Here is a 14,640-nt window from a genome sequence, read left to right as displayed (position 1 = left end):
ACAAAGAAATTAGGCCATTTGGCCCATCATTACCATGGTGCACTCTCATGTTAACTTACAGCTTTGAACATCAATCTCCTTGATGGTTTACTGAAGTCGAAGTAACCAAATCTTGATCGGGTGACCCAGCTTGTACATATATATGTGTGCAAGGACGCATGTATGTGATCCAGTGTGAGGGACAAATCAGCCATATGTGGCAAAAAAAAAAAACATCTCAAAATCTCAAAAAGTCTTCAATCATCTTGTGACATCACAAATATAGTCATGTGATCATGAAGAACACACATGAAAGGGAAGCACACGCTTTGAATTCAAACAAATTTACTGTTTTCAGGGCATGATGTGTATAATGCTTCTTCGGACACCATACCAAACATGCAACGTCAAACTACGTGCGGCATTCTTCAACATCAAGCTTAAACAAAAACAAAAAACAAAACATGCAAAAAGGACGGGGGATAACCACCCAGAAAACTGCACATCTGGCCAAGCGAGCCGACTGCTGCGTGAATGGTAATGTCTGGACATTGTACGAGCTGAAATAGTGATATTTCCTTTTGTCGTAATCAAACTAACAACAAACATAATAATACGTCACTAAAGATTGGAAATAAAAAAGGCATAAAATATAACAGGTGGCAGATCTGGAGGACCTGAACAGAGATAGCTTATTGGTTTGTAAATCTACTACTACTATGACAACTGCCCAATTTATTCCCACCTTTTTGTGGGATCGGCTGGGGAGAGTTTTTGGTCGAATTATTCCACTAACCTTACGGCGAGGCATGATGTTTGACTGGAGCTTATTTTGACAGACATTTGTAATCTGTTCTGGATGCCAATGAGAACTTGCCTAATCTTCATGAAAGGTGCCATAGGATTTTCAGCAATCACCAACTAGTGCGAGCACACGAGACGTCTAGCTTAACGTCCATCCGAGGGACGGTGCAATTTGTGATGCCTACGAAACACCGATCTGACAGTTTAGTCGAGTCGGCAATCGAACCCAGACTAGACAGGTCACAAATAAGTACCTCTGCACAATCCTGTTGGACTGGTTGGTAAGTATAGGTATTTGGAAAACATTTGTCATGGTTAAATCAAAAATTGTCACGTGAAACTAAAAAAGACAACCTCCGATTGATCGGTCCCATAAGCACATACAAATAAAAAGCTTGTAAATCTTTTGTACGAAACATGAGCTAAAAAGTTCAAGCAATCCATACAAAGTTCAGAAAATGCATGCGAAAGTTTTTCATTCTTCTTCTATTTCTTTTTTTAAACATTATCATACAAAGAAAACTGAGCACACCTGAAGACGATAAAGCCGAGATGAGACCAACAGTGCATTTTGTCGATAAAATTATGACATCATTTCCAAAGCAAACGTGCAAAGTACATTGAGAGATGATTTCCAGAATTTCCAGATGATTCTACAGGGAATGAGATGCTCATTAACAATTTCCAGAAGTATGGAACATTGGATTCAGAGACTAAAAATCATGCCCTATTTGAATGGGCAAGTGAACAAACTGCATTTACTGAATCAAATCACCAAAACCTATCCAACAACGTTCACCAACAACAGACATTCTTCTCATAAAAACATTTTTCAACAATAACCACTGGAATGGTGAATAATTGCTAATACTATAGTCATCAAGTTAACATAACCCCAAACAAAAGTAGTTGTGGGAAGATGATCAATAATAACTGTGGGCCATCTATATATCTTACGGATACAAAATTGTGGCATTTTTGATGTCCTTCCATACGCACCACTCCCCTTCCTCGTCCTATCCCCAGCTTTCCGTCCCTCCCGCTCGCCAACTCTCCAACAAACACTTTCTCCACCTCCACGCACTCCCATCCAAAATCCCACATAGATAACATGTAGATGGTTCTTAATATCATTCAAACTCGATGAGATCTTTGTACTGGAATAATGTCAATTATTATATACATAATAGGGATGATTTCTTATTTTATTCTTCCAAAGGGATGTAATGAGGATAACAGGTCAGTGAGAGAGACTATAAAAGTAGCTTCTTGAAACTGTATTGATAAGGTATGTAGGTATAGATAAGGGCCAGTCATTTGCAACTGGACAAAAAAAACCTCTCAATGAGGAACGTCTTTTATTCACTAATCATCACTCGAGGCAAGAAATGTTATCGAGTCGAGGCCAATTCCCCCAAAACTAACTCAAATGTTATGAACTTTTTTTATTATTAATGAGGCATAAAGTTGTAGTTACGTTTCTGTAACGGTGGAAAATATATTTTCCCAAATGATATTATATAGTGATTGTTGAAAATGATCCTCCGTTGATTGGTTTTCTCAGCTTCGCTGCATCATCGTAAAAACTCACTGGATTGGATGATCTATTCCATTCATTGCAAAACTTTTTATACAAATCAAAGGTCTGTTGATCTCAGATCCCAGACAAGTTGGTGGAATCTGTCTTTTTTGCCACCTCTCCTCCAGCCCAGCAACCTCTGCTTCTTGATGCCTGGACTATCCCAAGTTACGGCAGGACGCACGTGTGCTTCGGATAACCCCGTCATGGATAAACTCGCAAAAATCCAAACTTTCCACCAAATCTCAACTCTTTTCTTTCTATTTTCGCCCGTTCGTGGAACAGGAGATGGTTCAAATCACACTCTTCCCTCCAGGGCATAAAGTAAGCGGTCCACCACCATTTCCACAATCCCTACCCATAATCTTTTCCACTCCCATGAACCCCAATCCTCTTACTTCCAGGTTGCAGTGTTTCCGTCCCTCCTCTCGCTACTATTTTTCTGTTCATTCATTCCCTAGTTTATGTCCAACTTTTTCCCGACTGCCCCAGCGTCAGTCCATTGCCTTTTTACCCTCTGTGACCTTGCTCTTCCATGAGGCTCGATTTTGTATTGAAAAAAAATGAATTCTACCATTGACTGGAGGTAACGAGTAGTCAAACAAATGTAAACATTTCAAAATGGTATTTAGTATCACCTTCATCTCTTCCTAAAACGTGAGCATTTCGTAAAAAATAAAAAATTCACATTCACAACAACGAGAAGCATTGCAGTCTGTTTAGCCATTGTAAAATATATTGAGGAAAAGCACAACATATTTAGAAGACAAAATGGTGTGGTTACGCGGATCGGAATTCGCAGCATGCCGGTGGACCTTCGAGGGAATTAGCTTCATTTCCAAGTAGGATGATTGACTAGTTGATTAGCCCATAATTTTTAACACAGACTTCTGGCAACTATAAAAGCACTTGGATGACTATAAGCCATGCAGCATTCTCTTTTTGGAGTGCTTTGGTGGGCAAAATCTAACTGGGTGGATTGGGGATGGAGAGGTTAATATGGGAGGTAAGGATGTGGTTGGAGAGGTTGAGATGGGAGGTAGGATGTGGTTGTAGTGGGGAGATGGGTGAGTGGGATTCGGATGAAGTTTGAAGACAAAATGTCATAAAATGATCCAAAATGGCTTTTGTGCTCTCGATGTCCAACTCTTGCCTGGCGTCTTCAGGCTCGTGACAAGGTCTGTGCTGCTGAGGAGCCGCAGGAGTTGCTTCACCAATATAATCTACTAACGGTGACCACTTCGGAAGATGCTGGCAAGGAGTCCTGACTTGGACTGCGGCCCCATGAGCATGGGGGCCTGGTTTTTGTGGGTTATCAAGATCTGAGGAATAGATTAAAACAAAAAACAACTTTAAGTATGCCTTTAGAAAAAAAAAAAAAAAAAAAAGGATCTGCAAATATCTGTTGTAAATGTTTGAGTTATTTTAATCACCTGATATTTTATTGTAATTGTTGGCTTGGTAGACTTGCAATTTCGGAGAATGCAACACATTTAACTGGCTATCTTGCCAGCTAGGATTCATGAGTATCCAACACCTGTCTGTGGGTTTGAATCATGTCTAGTGGTGCGGCTGTGCTATACAATATTTGAGAAATTTATAATTTGGACTCGGTACCGGTACATAATAACCGACTCTTTTCAAAAGGTACTGCGTCATCTTTAACTTCAAGCAAAAGCTAGGAGATGGGAGAGCTGGCTTTTACCCACTGCTGGAATACTCTCTGCTTGTGAAGCACCAGGCTCACGGTTTTTATAGCCAGGGCTTGCTCACAGATATGGAATATTCACGATTTCAAAAAAAAAAGCTCCAGCTTATTTTATAACAGTCTTGAGTAGTAGACCAGCCCGGCACCGTAAAGACCCTTTATACTGAAATTCTTCTTCTCAGGCACTGGCTCCATAACCTCAGGAAGTCCACTGCATGGTCCTCTGATTATATCTTCATTAAAGAGAAGAACGTTATTACCTATGATAATCCTTAGAGTACAAAGTTAGTGAACGTAAAGATCCCACGGTACCTTTCCAAAAGAGGAGGCTAATGTATGCCGGTACTTGGTCAAATTCTAAATGCCAAATTTTGTTGGAGTGAGGGTACTGCATGAATGTTATATTCCTGCCCCCATTAAATGATGCAACCAGCATCCAGGAGTTGCAAACGCTTGAATGTGAATAAATAAAGAGCAGAGAGATGGGAGAAGGAGAGAGAGAAAGAGAGAAAGAGAGGACATGATGAAATACAATAACCTGCAAGTAAGAGGGTTGTGTTAGGTCGAGTTAATTACGAGGCCTTTCCATTGCAGGTAAAATTGAGAGACTTTCAATGGACTCTATATTTAGAATTCAAGGTCCACAGAATCAGAAATTCATGTTTGCTTGAATGAATAAATATGGCTTCAATTAATACTTAATCGTTTTTTTTTTGTTGAATAAATATCTTGAAACAAAGATTTCAATGTTTATTGGTGTCCCTATATTATATTGTCAGGTCAGGTCAAGGTATGGGAGCATGCGCCAGAGCAGCGCGTCGCCGCATCCACTTTCCGCCGGTACTCCAGGGGCCTCTGTTTGGCAATCCCCCAGGCAGATGCCTGGCCCATCCCCATCTCCTTGAGATGCTGATCAACCTGCTGCAATCACGAGGCACATGGTCGGCCCATTGGCCTCCTCCACTCACGAGGGTTCATAACTGAGAGAATCTGGTGAGCAGGATCAGCATCAGGAAAATGAGTCACATGTCCATACAGCCACAGCTGATGCTCACGGACTAGAGAGGTAACAAATCTCATTCGAGTCTCTATTAGCAACCGCTCGTTGGACACACAATCCGACCAGCCAAGGATTCTCCAAAGAGACCTAGTAGAGAAGAAGTTAAGTCTCCATCTCAGATCCCTGGTCAGATTCCAAGTCTCACATCTGTAGAGCAATACTGGAAGCACCAAGGACCTGAAGACTTAGACTTTCGTCCTCCTGCAGAGGTATTGACAATGGCACGCCCCATGATACAGTAAATCCATGACTCTCCAGGCCTAACCCAGATGGCCTATTGACCTCAGGCTCACAGCCAGCGGAGACATGAATATCACTGCCAAGGTAAGTGAATCGAACCGTGACCTCAGCATCCTCACCACAAATAGGTGCAGACAAGATAGCAGCATCTATGATGTCATTGAAAGCCTGGATCTTAGTTTTGACCCAGGAAACCCGTAATCCCAGCGGCTCCTTCTCCTCATTAAGCACCTCGAAGGTCACCAAAAGGATATCTGCAGTCTCCACAAAGGTGACTGCATCATCTGCGAAATGAAGGTCAGAGATCTTGACATTCCTAAATGATGCACCGCAGCTTGATCTCTCCAACATCCTCTCCAGAATCCAGTCCATGCAAGTGCTGAAAAATGTGGAGGCCAGTACACACTCCTGACGAACTCCAATAACAACTGGAAATAAGTCAGTGACGGAATAACCACATCTCACAGCACTCGCAGTACCAGAGACATCAGATGGATCAGTTTTGGTGGCACCCCAGTAAGACAACGAATCCCACAGAGAGTATTCCGTTTCACTGAATCAAATGCTTTGCATAGATCAACATAGGCTGCAAGGAGCCCCCTGCCAGAACTCTCGTCTGCATTCGGTGAGGACCCAAAGAACAAGGATACGGTCAATCGTTGACCTCTTTGGTGTAAAGCCTGACTGCTCTAGGTGTTGGTGCTCAAGGAGATGGTGGCAAACCCTATCAAGAATTATCTGAGCAAAGAACTTGACCGGCACTGTGAGCAGCCTGAATCCTCAGTAGTTGTTTCAGTCCTGGTGATCACCCTTCCCTTTCCAGAGAGGGACAACAAGACCCCTCTTCCAGTCAGTTGGATGATGCCTGTGTTCCAGGCAGAGCACATAACTGCATACAACAACATGAGTACAGCATTTCCACCAGCCTTGAGAAGTTCAGCATGGATGCCACAGATCCCTGGAGCTTTACCCCATATCAACGGGTTCACCGCAAGCTGTGTTTCCACAAACGAAGGACCACAGTTGATCGAAGGGCCAGCAATAGGGATAGTAACACCCCTGACATCCAACTCAACAGCTGGTAGATCAGCCTGGTACAGCCACTCAAAGTAACCGGCCCAGCGGGCCTTCACTTCGGACTCCTCTGTCAAGAGCCCACCACCCTCCGCTCTGACTGCAGTACACCGAGGGATGGGCTTGGAGGAACACAATGCGTGAATTCCCCTGTAAGCAGGATGAGAATCACTTGACCACAGGTGATGCTCAACCCCCTCACAGATTGGTGCACATAGGCCTCCTTGTCCACCCTCAGCACACGTACAGTTTTATGACTCAACTCCCCGAACAGCTTAGCTCTGCCATTAAGTCTGGCCCTGCAATTCTGGTCAATAGCATCCAGTGTCCCTTGGGAGAAAAAGTTCTTCTTCACCTGATGGTGGGTTCCAACACATCCACAGGCATCATCAAGGACGGTAGTCTTGAAGGCATTCCACAACTCTTCAGGATTCCCAAAAACACCCAGACTCCCCAAATCCCCAGTCAGCGTGCTCACAAACTCCTCAGCTACCCTCTCATCCTTGAGCTTGTCAACATCCAGCTTAGGCTGCGATGGTACCATTCTCCTGGATTGAAGCTGAAACTTTGGAGTTGCAACAACAAGCATGTGGTCGGTATTAAGGTACTGGGCACTCCGGTTGACCCTCCTGTTCTGGATCACCCTCCAGAGACCATCAACGAGCACATGGTCAATCTCCATTGCCACACCAGCAGCGTTGGAATACCAAGTCCAGTGATGAGCCTGTGAGTGCTGAAACCATGAACCAGCCACCCGATGTCCACGACGTCTTACAAAGTCAAGGAACTTAGTGCTATTCTGGGTGGGTCACAGTTCCAGACCCACGGGGACCAACACACGTCTCATAACCATCCCGATCAGTTCCAGTCGATGCATTGAAATCCCCCAAGACAAGAAGTGTATCTCGTCTGGGGCACTGTTCAACCACAGACTCAGGCGTGGCGTAGAATACATCCTTCATGGTGAGGTCACTCGCCTCAGTTGGAGCATATTCAAAGACCAGGGAAATGACACCGAAGGAGGGACGAATCCTTCGTCTCATAATATGCTTGTTGGCCGGTGTTACCTCAATTATCATTAGAGTTAGCTCAAGAACACAGTTACAGCAACTACTTGGGCATGTTAACCATGAGAGCGACCAGGCCAACATAGGTGTAACCACCCACCATGATACCACCACTATCCAGTCTCCGAACTTCAGAGAGTGTTGCAATTCCGATATTCAAACGGTGGAGCTCAGATGATAACAGAGACAGGTGATTATCCTTTCTTATGGATAGGACATTCCAGGCACCCACCAAATAGACTGCCTCAGATTAACCTAAGGAGACCGCCGTCTGGTGAATGACACTTCAGCACCACTCCAACACGCACGACTGTAATCTGACCCAGGTTTATCAAGGAATGGGGGTCCTGAAGGCTTTGTCCCAATCCGGTCACCCGGTGTGCTGCCCTGCGAAGGGCAGCAGCACAGGAGGTACTCCCATGTAGTGGGTTTTCAGTTTTTTTTTGCATTTGTGGGTTTTGCAGAATGAAGTTTTTCCGGTGGCCAGAGTGCAAATCCTGGCACCAACCTCCTAAAAAAAGCAACCCAACTGCAGGAGGACATCCGCAGACACAGTTGGGCACGAGATGTGGATGACCGTTGGTTCACAAGGAGCTCCTCGACCCTTTGACAGGTTTTGTTTTTAATTCTGTTGGGTGTCCATATCAAACACCTTCCTCATCCGGAAATCTGGTGGGGGAGGCGGTTTATTCGCCGATATAATCAAACCATTAAACAGGTTAATACAGGTTTACATAGTAACTGCAGCAAGTCACAGATCTAATCTAGCGTGACCTGACAATAGTTATGTTTTTCAGGTTTCCTGGGTCAAAACTAATATCCAGGCTTTCAATGACATCTTGGATGCTACTCTCTTGTCTGTACCTGTTTGTGGTGAGGATGTTGAGGTCACGGGGAAATTCACTTTCCATGGCAGTGATATTTATGTCTCTGAATGTTGTGAGCCACACATCAATAGACGTCTGGGTCGGGCCTGTGGAGTCATGGATTCACTGGATCATGGGGTGTGGTGCTGTCGGTACCTTTGCAGGAGGATGAAAGTCCGGCTCTTTAAACCCTTGGTGCTTCAAGTCTTTCTCTATGGATGTGAGACTTGGAGCCTGACCAAGGATCTGAGATGGAGACTTAAATCCTTCAGTTATAGCCAAGGATTCTCCGAAGAGACTTGGTACCAGTCAGACTTTATGTCCAATGAGTGGTTTCTGAGAGAGACTCATACAAGATTTGTTACATGTATAGTCCATGAGCATCAGCTGCGGCTGGATGGACATGTGGCTCGTTTTCCTAATGCTGATCTTGCTCACCAGATTCACTCAGCAATGGAGTCTCGTGAGTGGAGGAGGCCAACAGGCCGACCATATTCCTCGTGGTTGCAGCCGGTTGATCGGCATCTCAAGGAAGTGGGGATGGGCCAGGCATCTGCCTGGGGGATTGGGCAGACGGAGGCCCCTGGAGTACCGGCGGAAAGTGGACGCAGCAAGGTGCTGCTCCGGCACATGCTCCCATACCTTACCTGACCTTGGTGTCCTGGTATGCTTGATAGACGCCATCCTCAAAAACACGATAATGTGATTACATCGTTCATCACGTGATCCGCTACATCATCTCCAGGATACTTTTGCTTCAGGACTTGTGTTTACGTGCGGCCTCCATACGCTCTGAAAAACTCTGAGCTTTGAAAATTAAAGCACTGAGAATGCCAGCTCGATGCACTTTGCTGGTTGTTGCAGTACAACCAATTATGGCATGAGTATGCATGATTTCCAAAAAGATCCAGTTGTAAGGAAAAATTTGGACGGCCAATGTGAAGTTGACCAGAGGAAAGTGGCATGGCCCAACTGCCTCAAGCGTCATTTGCAGCGCCTATTTTGAAGATGATTCGTACGACACCGGCCTGCATTCCCAGTTTGGGATGATTGGATTGAAGCGATTGAAAGCTGATGTGATTCCCACGAAAATTAGATTTGAATCTAATCCAATGGAAAAGAAGAAAAAGGACAGAGTAGCTGTGGAAATGCATGAGAAACTCAGGGGAAGTAGCATTATGTTTTTTTTTTTTTACTCGGCATTTCTATTGAGCACCGGCCATGATTGCCGACACTTTCGTAATCTAACCCTAACAACTTTCTCCGTCACGTATCAGACATATGTACAGCCATAAGCATGGCTAATAGTAACATACGTATAGTTTCAAAGTGCCAAGCACTGACAATAGTGCAAAAATAATCTACAAAAATAATCTACAAAATCTACAAAAATCTACAAAAATCTACAAAATAATCTACAAAAATAGAGAAAACTATGAAATGTTGAAATGATGTTTAATCTCCATGACCAGGGTGCATCGTTTGACAGCAACAAACAACTTTCACATTTTAGTGCCTGTTATTTGTGGACGCTATGCTGGGCTGGCACCGGCCGGCCATGCATGCACGACGGGCACAAACGTTCAGGGCTCGAGAAACACCGTTTGTGATGCACGACGACACATGTAAGACGTCAAAAGGGTCTACAAGTTAAAAACTGCAATAATTATTGTCTGACTTATACTGTTGAGTTTTTGCCACTTATGATATACTCGCACGTTAACACTTTTCACCACTCCCCTTCATCCGCCACACAGTGACACACATACGCGTGCATACGCGCAACTACATTTTTACTGAGTAAACTCACACATGTAGTTCTGACAACTCTTCAACAGAAGCCTCAGCCTTCTCCCTCCAAACTCTCTCCCTCTTCCCGCTCATAAAAGCAAATGGGCATTCCCACATGAAAACAGCAGAATATGTATCGTGTTCTTGGTCTCATATCATGCTATCACCGACTTCACAGAAACCCATCAGGGGCCATTCAAAACTTACATAACGCATTTTTTGCCCAAATCTGACACCTCGCACGCCCTTGTAAATGCTCCATAACGCTTCACCAGGCACCCCATAAAATATCACGTAACGCTCGATGAAGACACCACCCCCTCTCCGATTTCACACCTTCATCCCAAACGGTCCAGATGCTATTTATCTCGTTGTTTCTTTTTTCAGTTACTTCGAACTATATTTGAAAAAGTAGAAGGTGGTACAGGCACAGCCAATAAGACTCGGCAGCAGTCGGATTCCCTGTAACGACATCATCGGACTAATCGCTCGGAGTGATGTAATAGTTTCGAAATATGTACGTGTAATTTTTCACCATTGAGAGATGGGGCCATAACGATATATAGCATGATATTTCAAAAAAGTTATGGATGGATTATGATGGCACTTGGTGGATGAGTTGGGGAGGTGACGAGAACAAGCTGATTAGATGTTGCTTAAGGTCTGGATCCAGATCCGGCCTATCAATGGGATACAAAACATAAACTGTTCAGCTTAGCTGAGCAACTCTACAGAGTGCTGTTCTAGTTACTAATAGAATCACAGAGAAGTGTTACACCAAATTACCACTAAACTCCACATTTACCACGTTCTCGCTCTATGATTTACTACTTTACCAGTTGTTATTGCCGAGTCTTGCTTCAACGTCGTCCTGATTGTTGTGAATGCCAGGTATTTCATGAATGATGTCATCCCAAATTCTACCTGGGGTTCATAAATGTACAGTCTGACTAGCACCTTCTACATCATGATTTGGCTATATCGTCATAATCTGAGGATTCTTGATCAGAAAATTGTTTGTCAAATTCACTTTCTGATGAGTCTAAAGCGAGTTGTGCAGCCATTATCATTTGCATGTTGAGACAATCATTCCGGTGATGACGACACACAGATGATTTCATGGAGGTTTTCATGACATGGAGGTTTTTCTGGAACCTCCATGTCATGGTGTCCGGAAAACCATGGAGGTTTTCTGGAATTTTTAGGGGTGATACCAGCCAGGTTGAGTAAAAAAAAACTGGAACACCTCGAAAAATTATTTGGAATAAAAACCACATTCAGGTCTTTGTTTATTACTGAAAATCAAGATAATCACATCAAACAAAATTGTTAATTTTCTCATTCTGTAGAACTTTAAACACCAGAGGAGAAGCCGAGGTGCTCAAGCTCTTTGTTCCGTGCTCCTTGAGAAGTCGCTCAGATTGCCATGCTCATCCATGTTGCGAAGTGACTGATGGTCACATGTCCACAACCTCCCTTTGTGTCCATGTACCGAGTGATATGAGCACCGAGTGACCTATCATCATTCTCAAATACTGTACCTTAAATATTTGAGCATAATTAAACACCTGAGGACACCATGAAAGCTGATTCTGTCATTGTTTTGTCTTGTGACTGTATATCATGTATTTTTCATACAGTGTTATGATGTTATCACCACATTTCCAAACCGACAGTTTAAGGAACTTCGTGGAATGTGTGCTGTTTTACTCACAGTGCATGGTGGTTGCATCCAGGGCTCTCCGTCAATCTGCATGGGCAGCAGCTTGGTCGTCCTGCTGACAAACAGTCCTTTGTTATCATTGTCTGAGATCTGGACCTCTGCAGAGGAATTTCTTTTCAGTTTACTTTGTTACACCGATGTATATTTGTTGTTATAATGTAAAACATTTTTCCTGCTCAGCATTTTCTTTTAAACTACTAACCTCTTCCTCCTGCCCCCCCCCACCCCTTTACACTGGCTTCACCACTTGGATCCTCAACTATACCCTCACCACCCACACAATTATCTGGAGAACCTACTTGTGGGGCACACGGCTGTTGATATCAGACACAAAGGTGATGAAATGAACACCACCAAGAACTTGCACAGAAATAGTGTGCAAAGAACCCCCACTAGAGCACTGCGAGGATAGACTGTGCTAAAAATATACAACGGATGGTGGTAAACAGCTTCCTAACCATGAATTCCATTCTGAGCATATGTATCTTGCAGCTGCTGGTTACATCATTTCTCATCGATGTGGCTTTGCTGCTGATGCAGTGTCTCTTGTAGCTTGGGAATTAAATTTGTCATTTGTCCAGGGTGCCAGCGAACAAATTAATGTCGACAGACGAGACACCTGGCTTAACGTCAATGAAGGTTTAGTTACGGGTTGAGGATAAGTTAACAATAACTCGTTTATTTTGAAGAAACAACTCGACTTCATCCATCAATCAATATACATCAACAATTGGTGTGAATAAAATGATCAAAACCAAACAATCCTTTTGATAGGCAGGACAGCCTTGAGGTGGGTGTATCAGCTTCTGAGCCTTCTCACCAGGGTTCGAATCTCTGCCCAGTTATAAACTGTCATCCTGGTGATTCACAGGCAGGGAGAGGCATCAATGTGTGTGCCATCTATCAGAAAGACGTAAAGCCGGGTTTCCCCTCTGCTAGTATTAGTTGGTTTACGTTAAAGATTCCACGCAACAAAACAAAAGAACAAACTTTTTCGAAAAAAAGAAAACATGATAATATCGTTATGAGAATTTGTAATGGAAACAAAAAACCAAGTTAAACCAAAAACTAGTTTTAACTTGACGTTGATTGAATAATGTAAATGATGTGGAGCAGTTAACAGCCCAACGGAGCAGCGTGACCCAAACCTCCAAATCCTGTTTCAGCTCAGCATGCTTGCTGGGATCCCAGGTTCAAATCGCACAACTTCAGTTGATTAATCCACGACGTCTCTTAAATTTCCGCACGTCCTGCATGTGATAAATATACAAAAGCTCCAGTATGAGCAGAAGATAGTCGTTGTAAAAAAAAAAAAGGACAAACATTCCCTATAGAAAGGCAAAAATGGACCACATCGCCGTGACCGCATCATTCAACTCCGTTGTTCCTTGTGCTTGCTAAAAAGACCGTGGATAAAGACCCTTGACAGATGCAATCATAGGCCACGATGCTCTGCACCGCACAGTCAAAAGCAATTTCATGCCTTACAGGGCATACGTGCAGCAAATTCAACACTCATCTGACCTGGCGGCCAAGTTTCCCAAATAGAGCGGTACCGATGTGCTTTCTCTCCACCTTGGTTACTGACCGCAGCAAAAGGCAATGTAAAAGGACAAATGGAAAGATTCTGCCTGTGTGCGTGTGTGTACAGGTGTATCGATCATAAAAAGCAGGTGGCGGGAGGGGGAGACATAATCGAGATGAACGCTGATGTGTTTTGGGGAACGCTACCCAGAAATGACTTCCACACATGCCTGACTGCAATTTTCCTCTTCTTGAGTCGATTATGTCGCTGCTTCGCGACTGAGGTTAAGTTTGTCACTGAGGCCGCTTTGACACTCTACCCAAAACCACAAAACGATGAGTCAGGAATGAGACTCATGGTTGGTGATTAAAAAGAAATCAAAGGCAAAACAAGTGAATGCAAAAAGTTGCAATAGCTGGTAAACTTATCGTTTTCATCTGTGCCCTTTCTGGCTTGAAGATAACGAAAAACGATGCAGTTTGACCCACTCAACAACAATACCCCCTCTCTGGTTCTTTCCCCCATTGCAAGTTCAGTGTTGCCAAAGTAGCCCTGGAGCAAGGTTTACCCTGGATGGTTTGTCTTTGCCTCCTTGGCAGCTGGGAGTCAGGGCAGGAATTTGAAAATTGTTGAGGGTGCCAGCAATAACTCGCCTATTTTTCACAAATGACAGTGGGATCTTGAACGTCCACTATAGCTAATGTCAGCAAATGGAACACACGGTTTAACTTCCAATGAAGGGAAGCTACACTTTGTGATGCCTGTGAGGCCCCAATCCAACAGTATACAGTCAGGTGGGGATATGAAATCAGACTACCAGACTTGTGTAATGGTTAGAAGTGCCTGCTACGAGCCTGGGAAGTCGGTAATTCAAATTTCAGCTGAGTCGTATCAAAGACTTTAAAAAGACTTTATCAAAGTACATGCTGCTTTGTTGGTTTATGTACAGCATTTAAAAGGAGAAGATCATGGACATCCCCCATAGGTTGGCATCCTTGTAGAGGAAGAAATTCTTCCTTAGGAAATGCCCAACAGGTGAGGTGAGAAAGGTGGCACCATTTTGGTGGTGTCATTGGTACCCATAGTGCCCCAGGAAGTAACGGAACTTCCCCCAAGCTCAGTGGCTGTGCTCGTCTCATCTCGCAGTCCTGTGTTGTGTCTCGTTTATTCGTGTGTGTGTGTGTGTGTGTGTGTGTGCGCGCGCGCGCGCGCACACGTGCACGC

General features: G+C 43.9%; 1 protein-coding gene across 4 annotated transcripts in view; it reads right to left on the bottom strand.

The window, feature by feature from the left end:
• Positions 1–307: 307 nt before the first annotated feature.
• Positions 308–14,640, bottom strand: part of LOC147028329 (diacylglycerol kinase beta-like) — a 315,192-nt gene continuing 300,859 nt past the window's right edge. For 2 of the 4 annotated variants that reach the window (XM_085878631.1, XM_085878632.1), the window contains 2 exons: positions 11,883–11,943; positions 308–3,684 (listed from right to left, as the gene is read on the bottom strand). In XM_085878631.1, coding sequence (XP_085734757.1) covers positions 3,589–3,684; positions 11,883–11,943 — 157 coding nt within the window. In that variant the 3' untranslated portion in view covers positions 308–3,588. Of the gene's footprint in view, positions 3,685–11,882; positions 11,990–12,188; positions 13,142–14,640 lie in introns of those variants that run through there. The other 2 variants (XM_085878634.1, XM_085878633.1) reach the window with 2 other exon arrangements.

Source organism: Eptatretus burgeri, chromosome 4, assembly GCF_056783735.1.
Source record: "Eptatretus burgeri isolate ZD-2024b chromosome 4, Ebu_testis_v1, whole genome shotgun sequence".
Lineage (NCBI taxonomy): Eukaryota > Metazoa > Chordata > Myxini > Myxiniformes > Myxinidae > Eptatretus > Eptatretus burgeri.
This window is presented reverse-complemented; position numbering and strand designations above follow the sequence as displayed.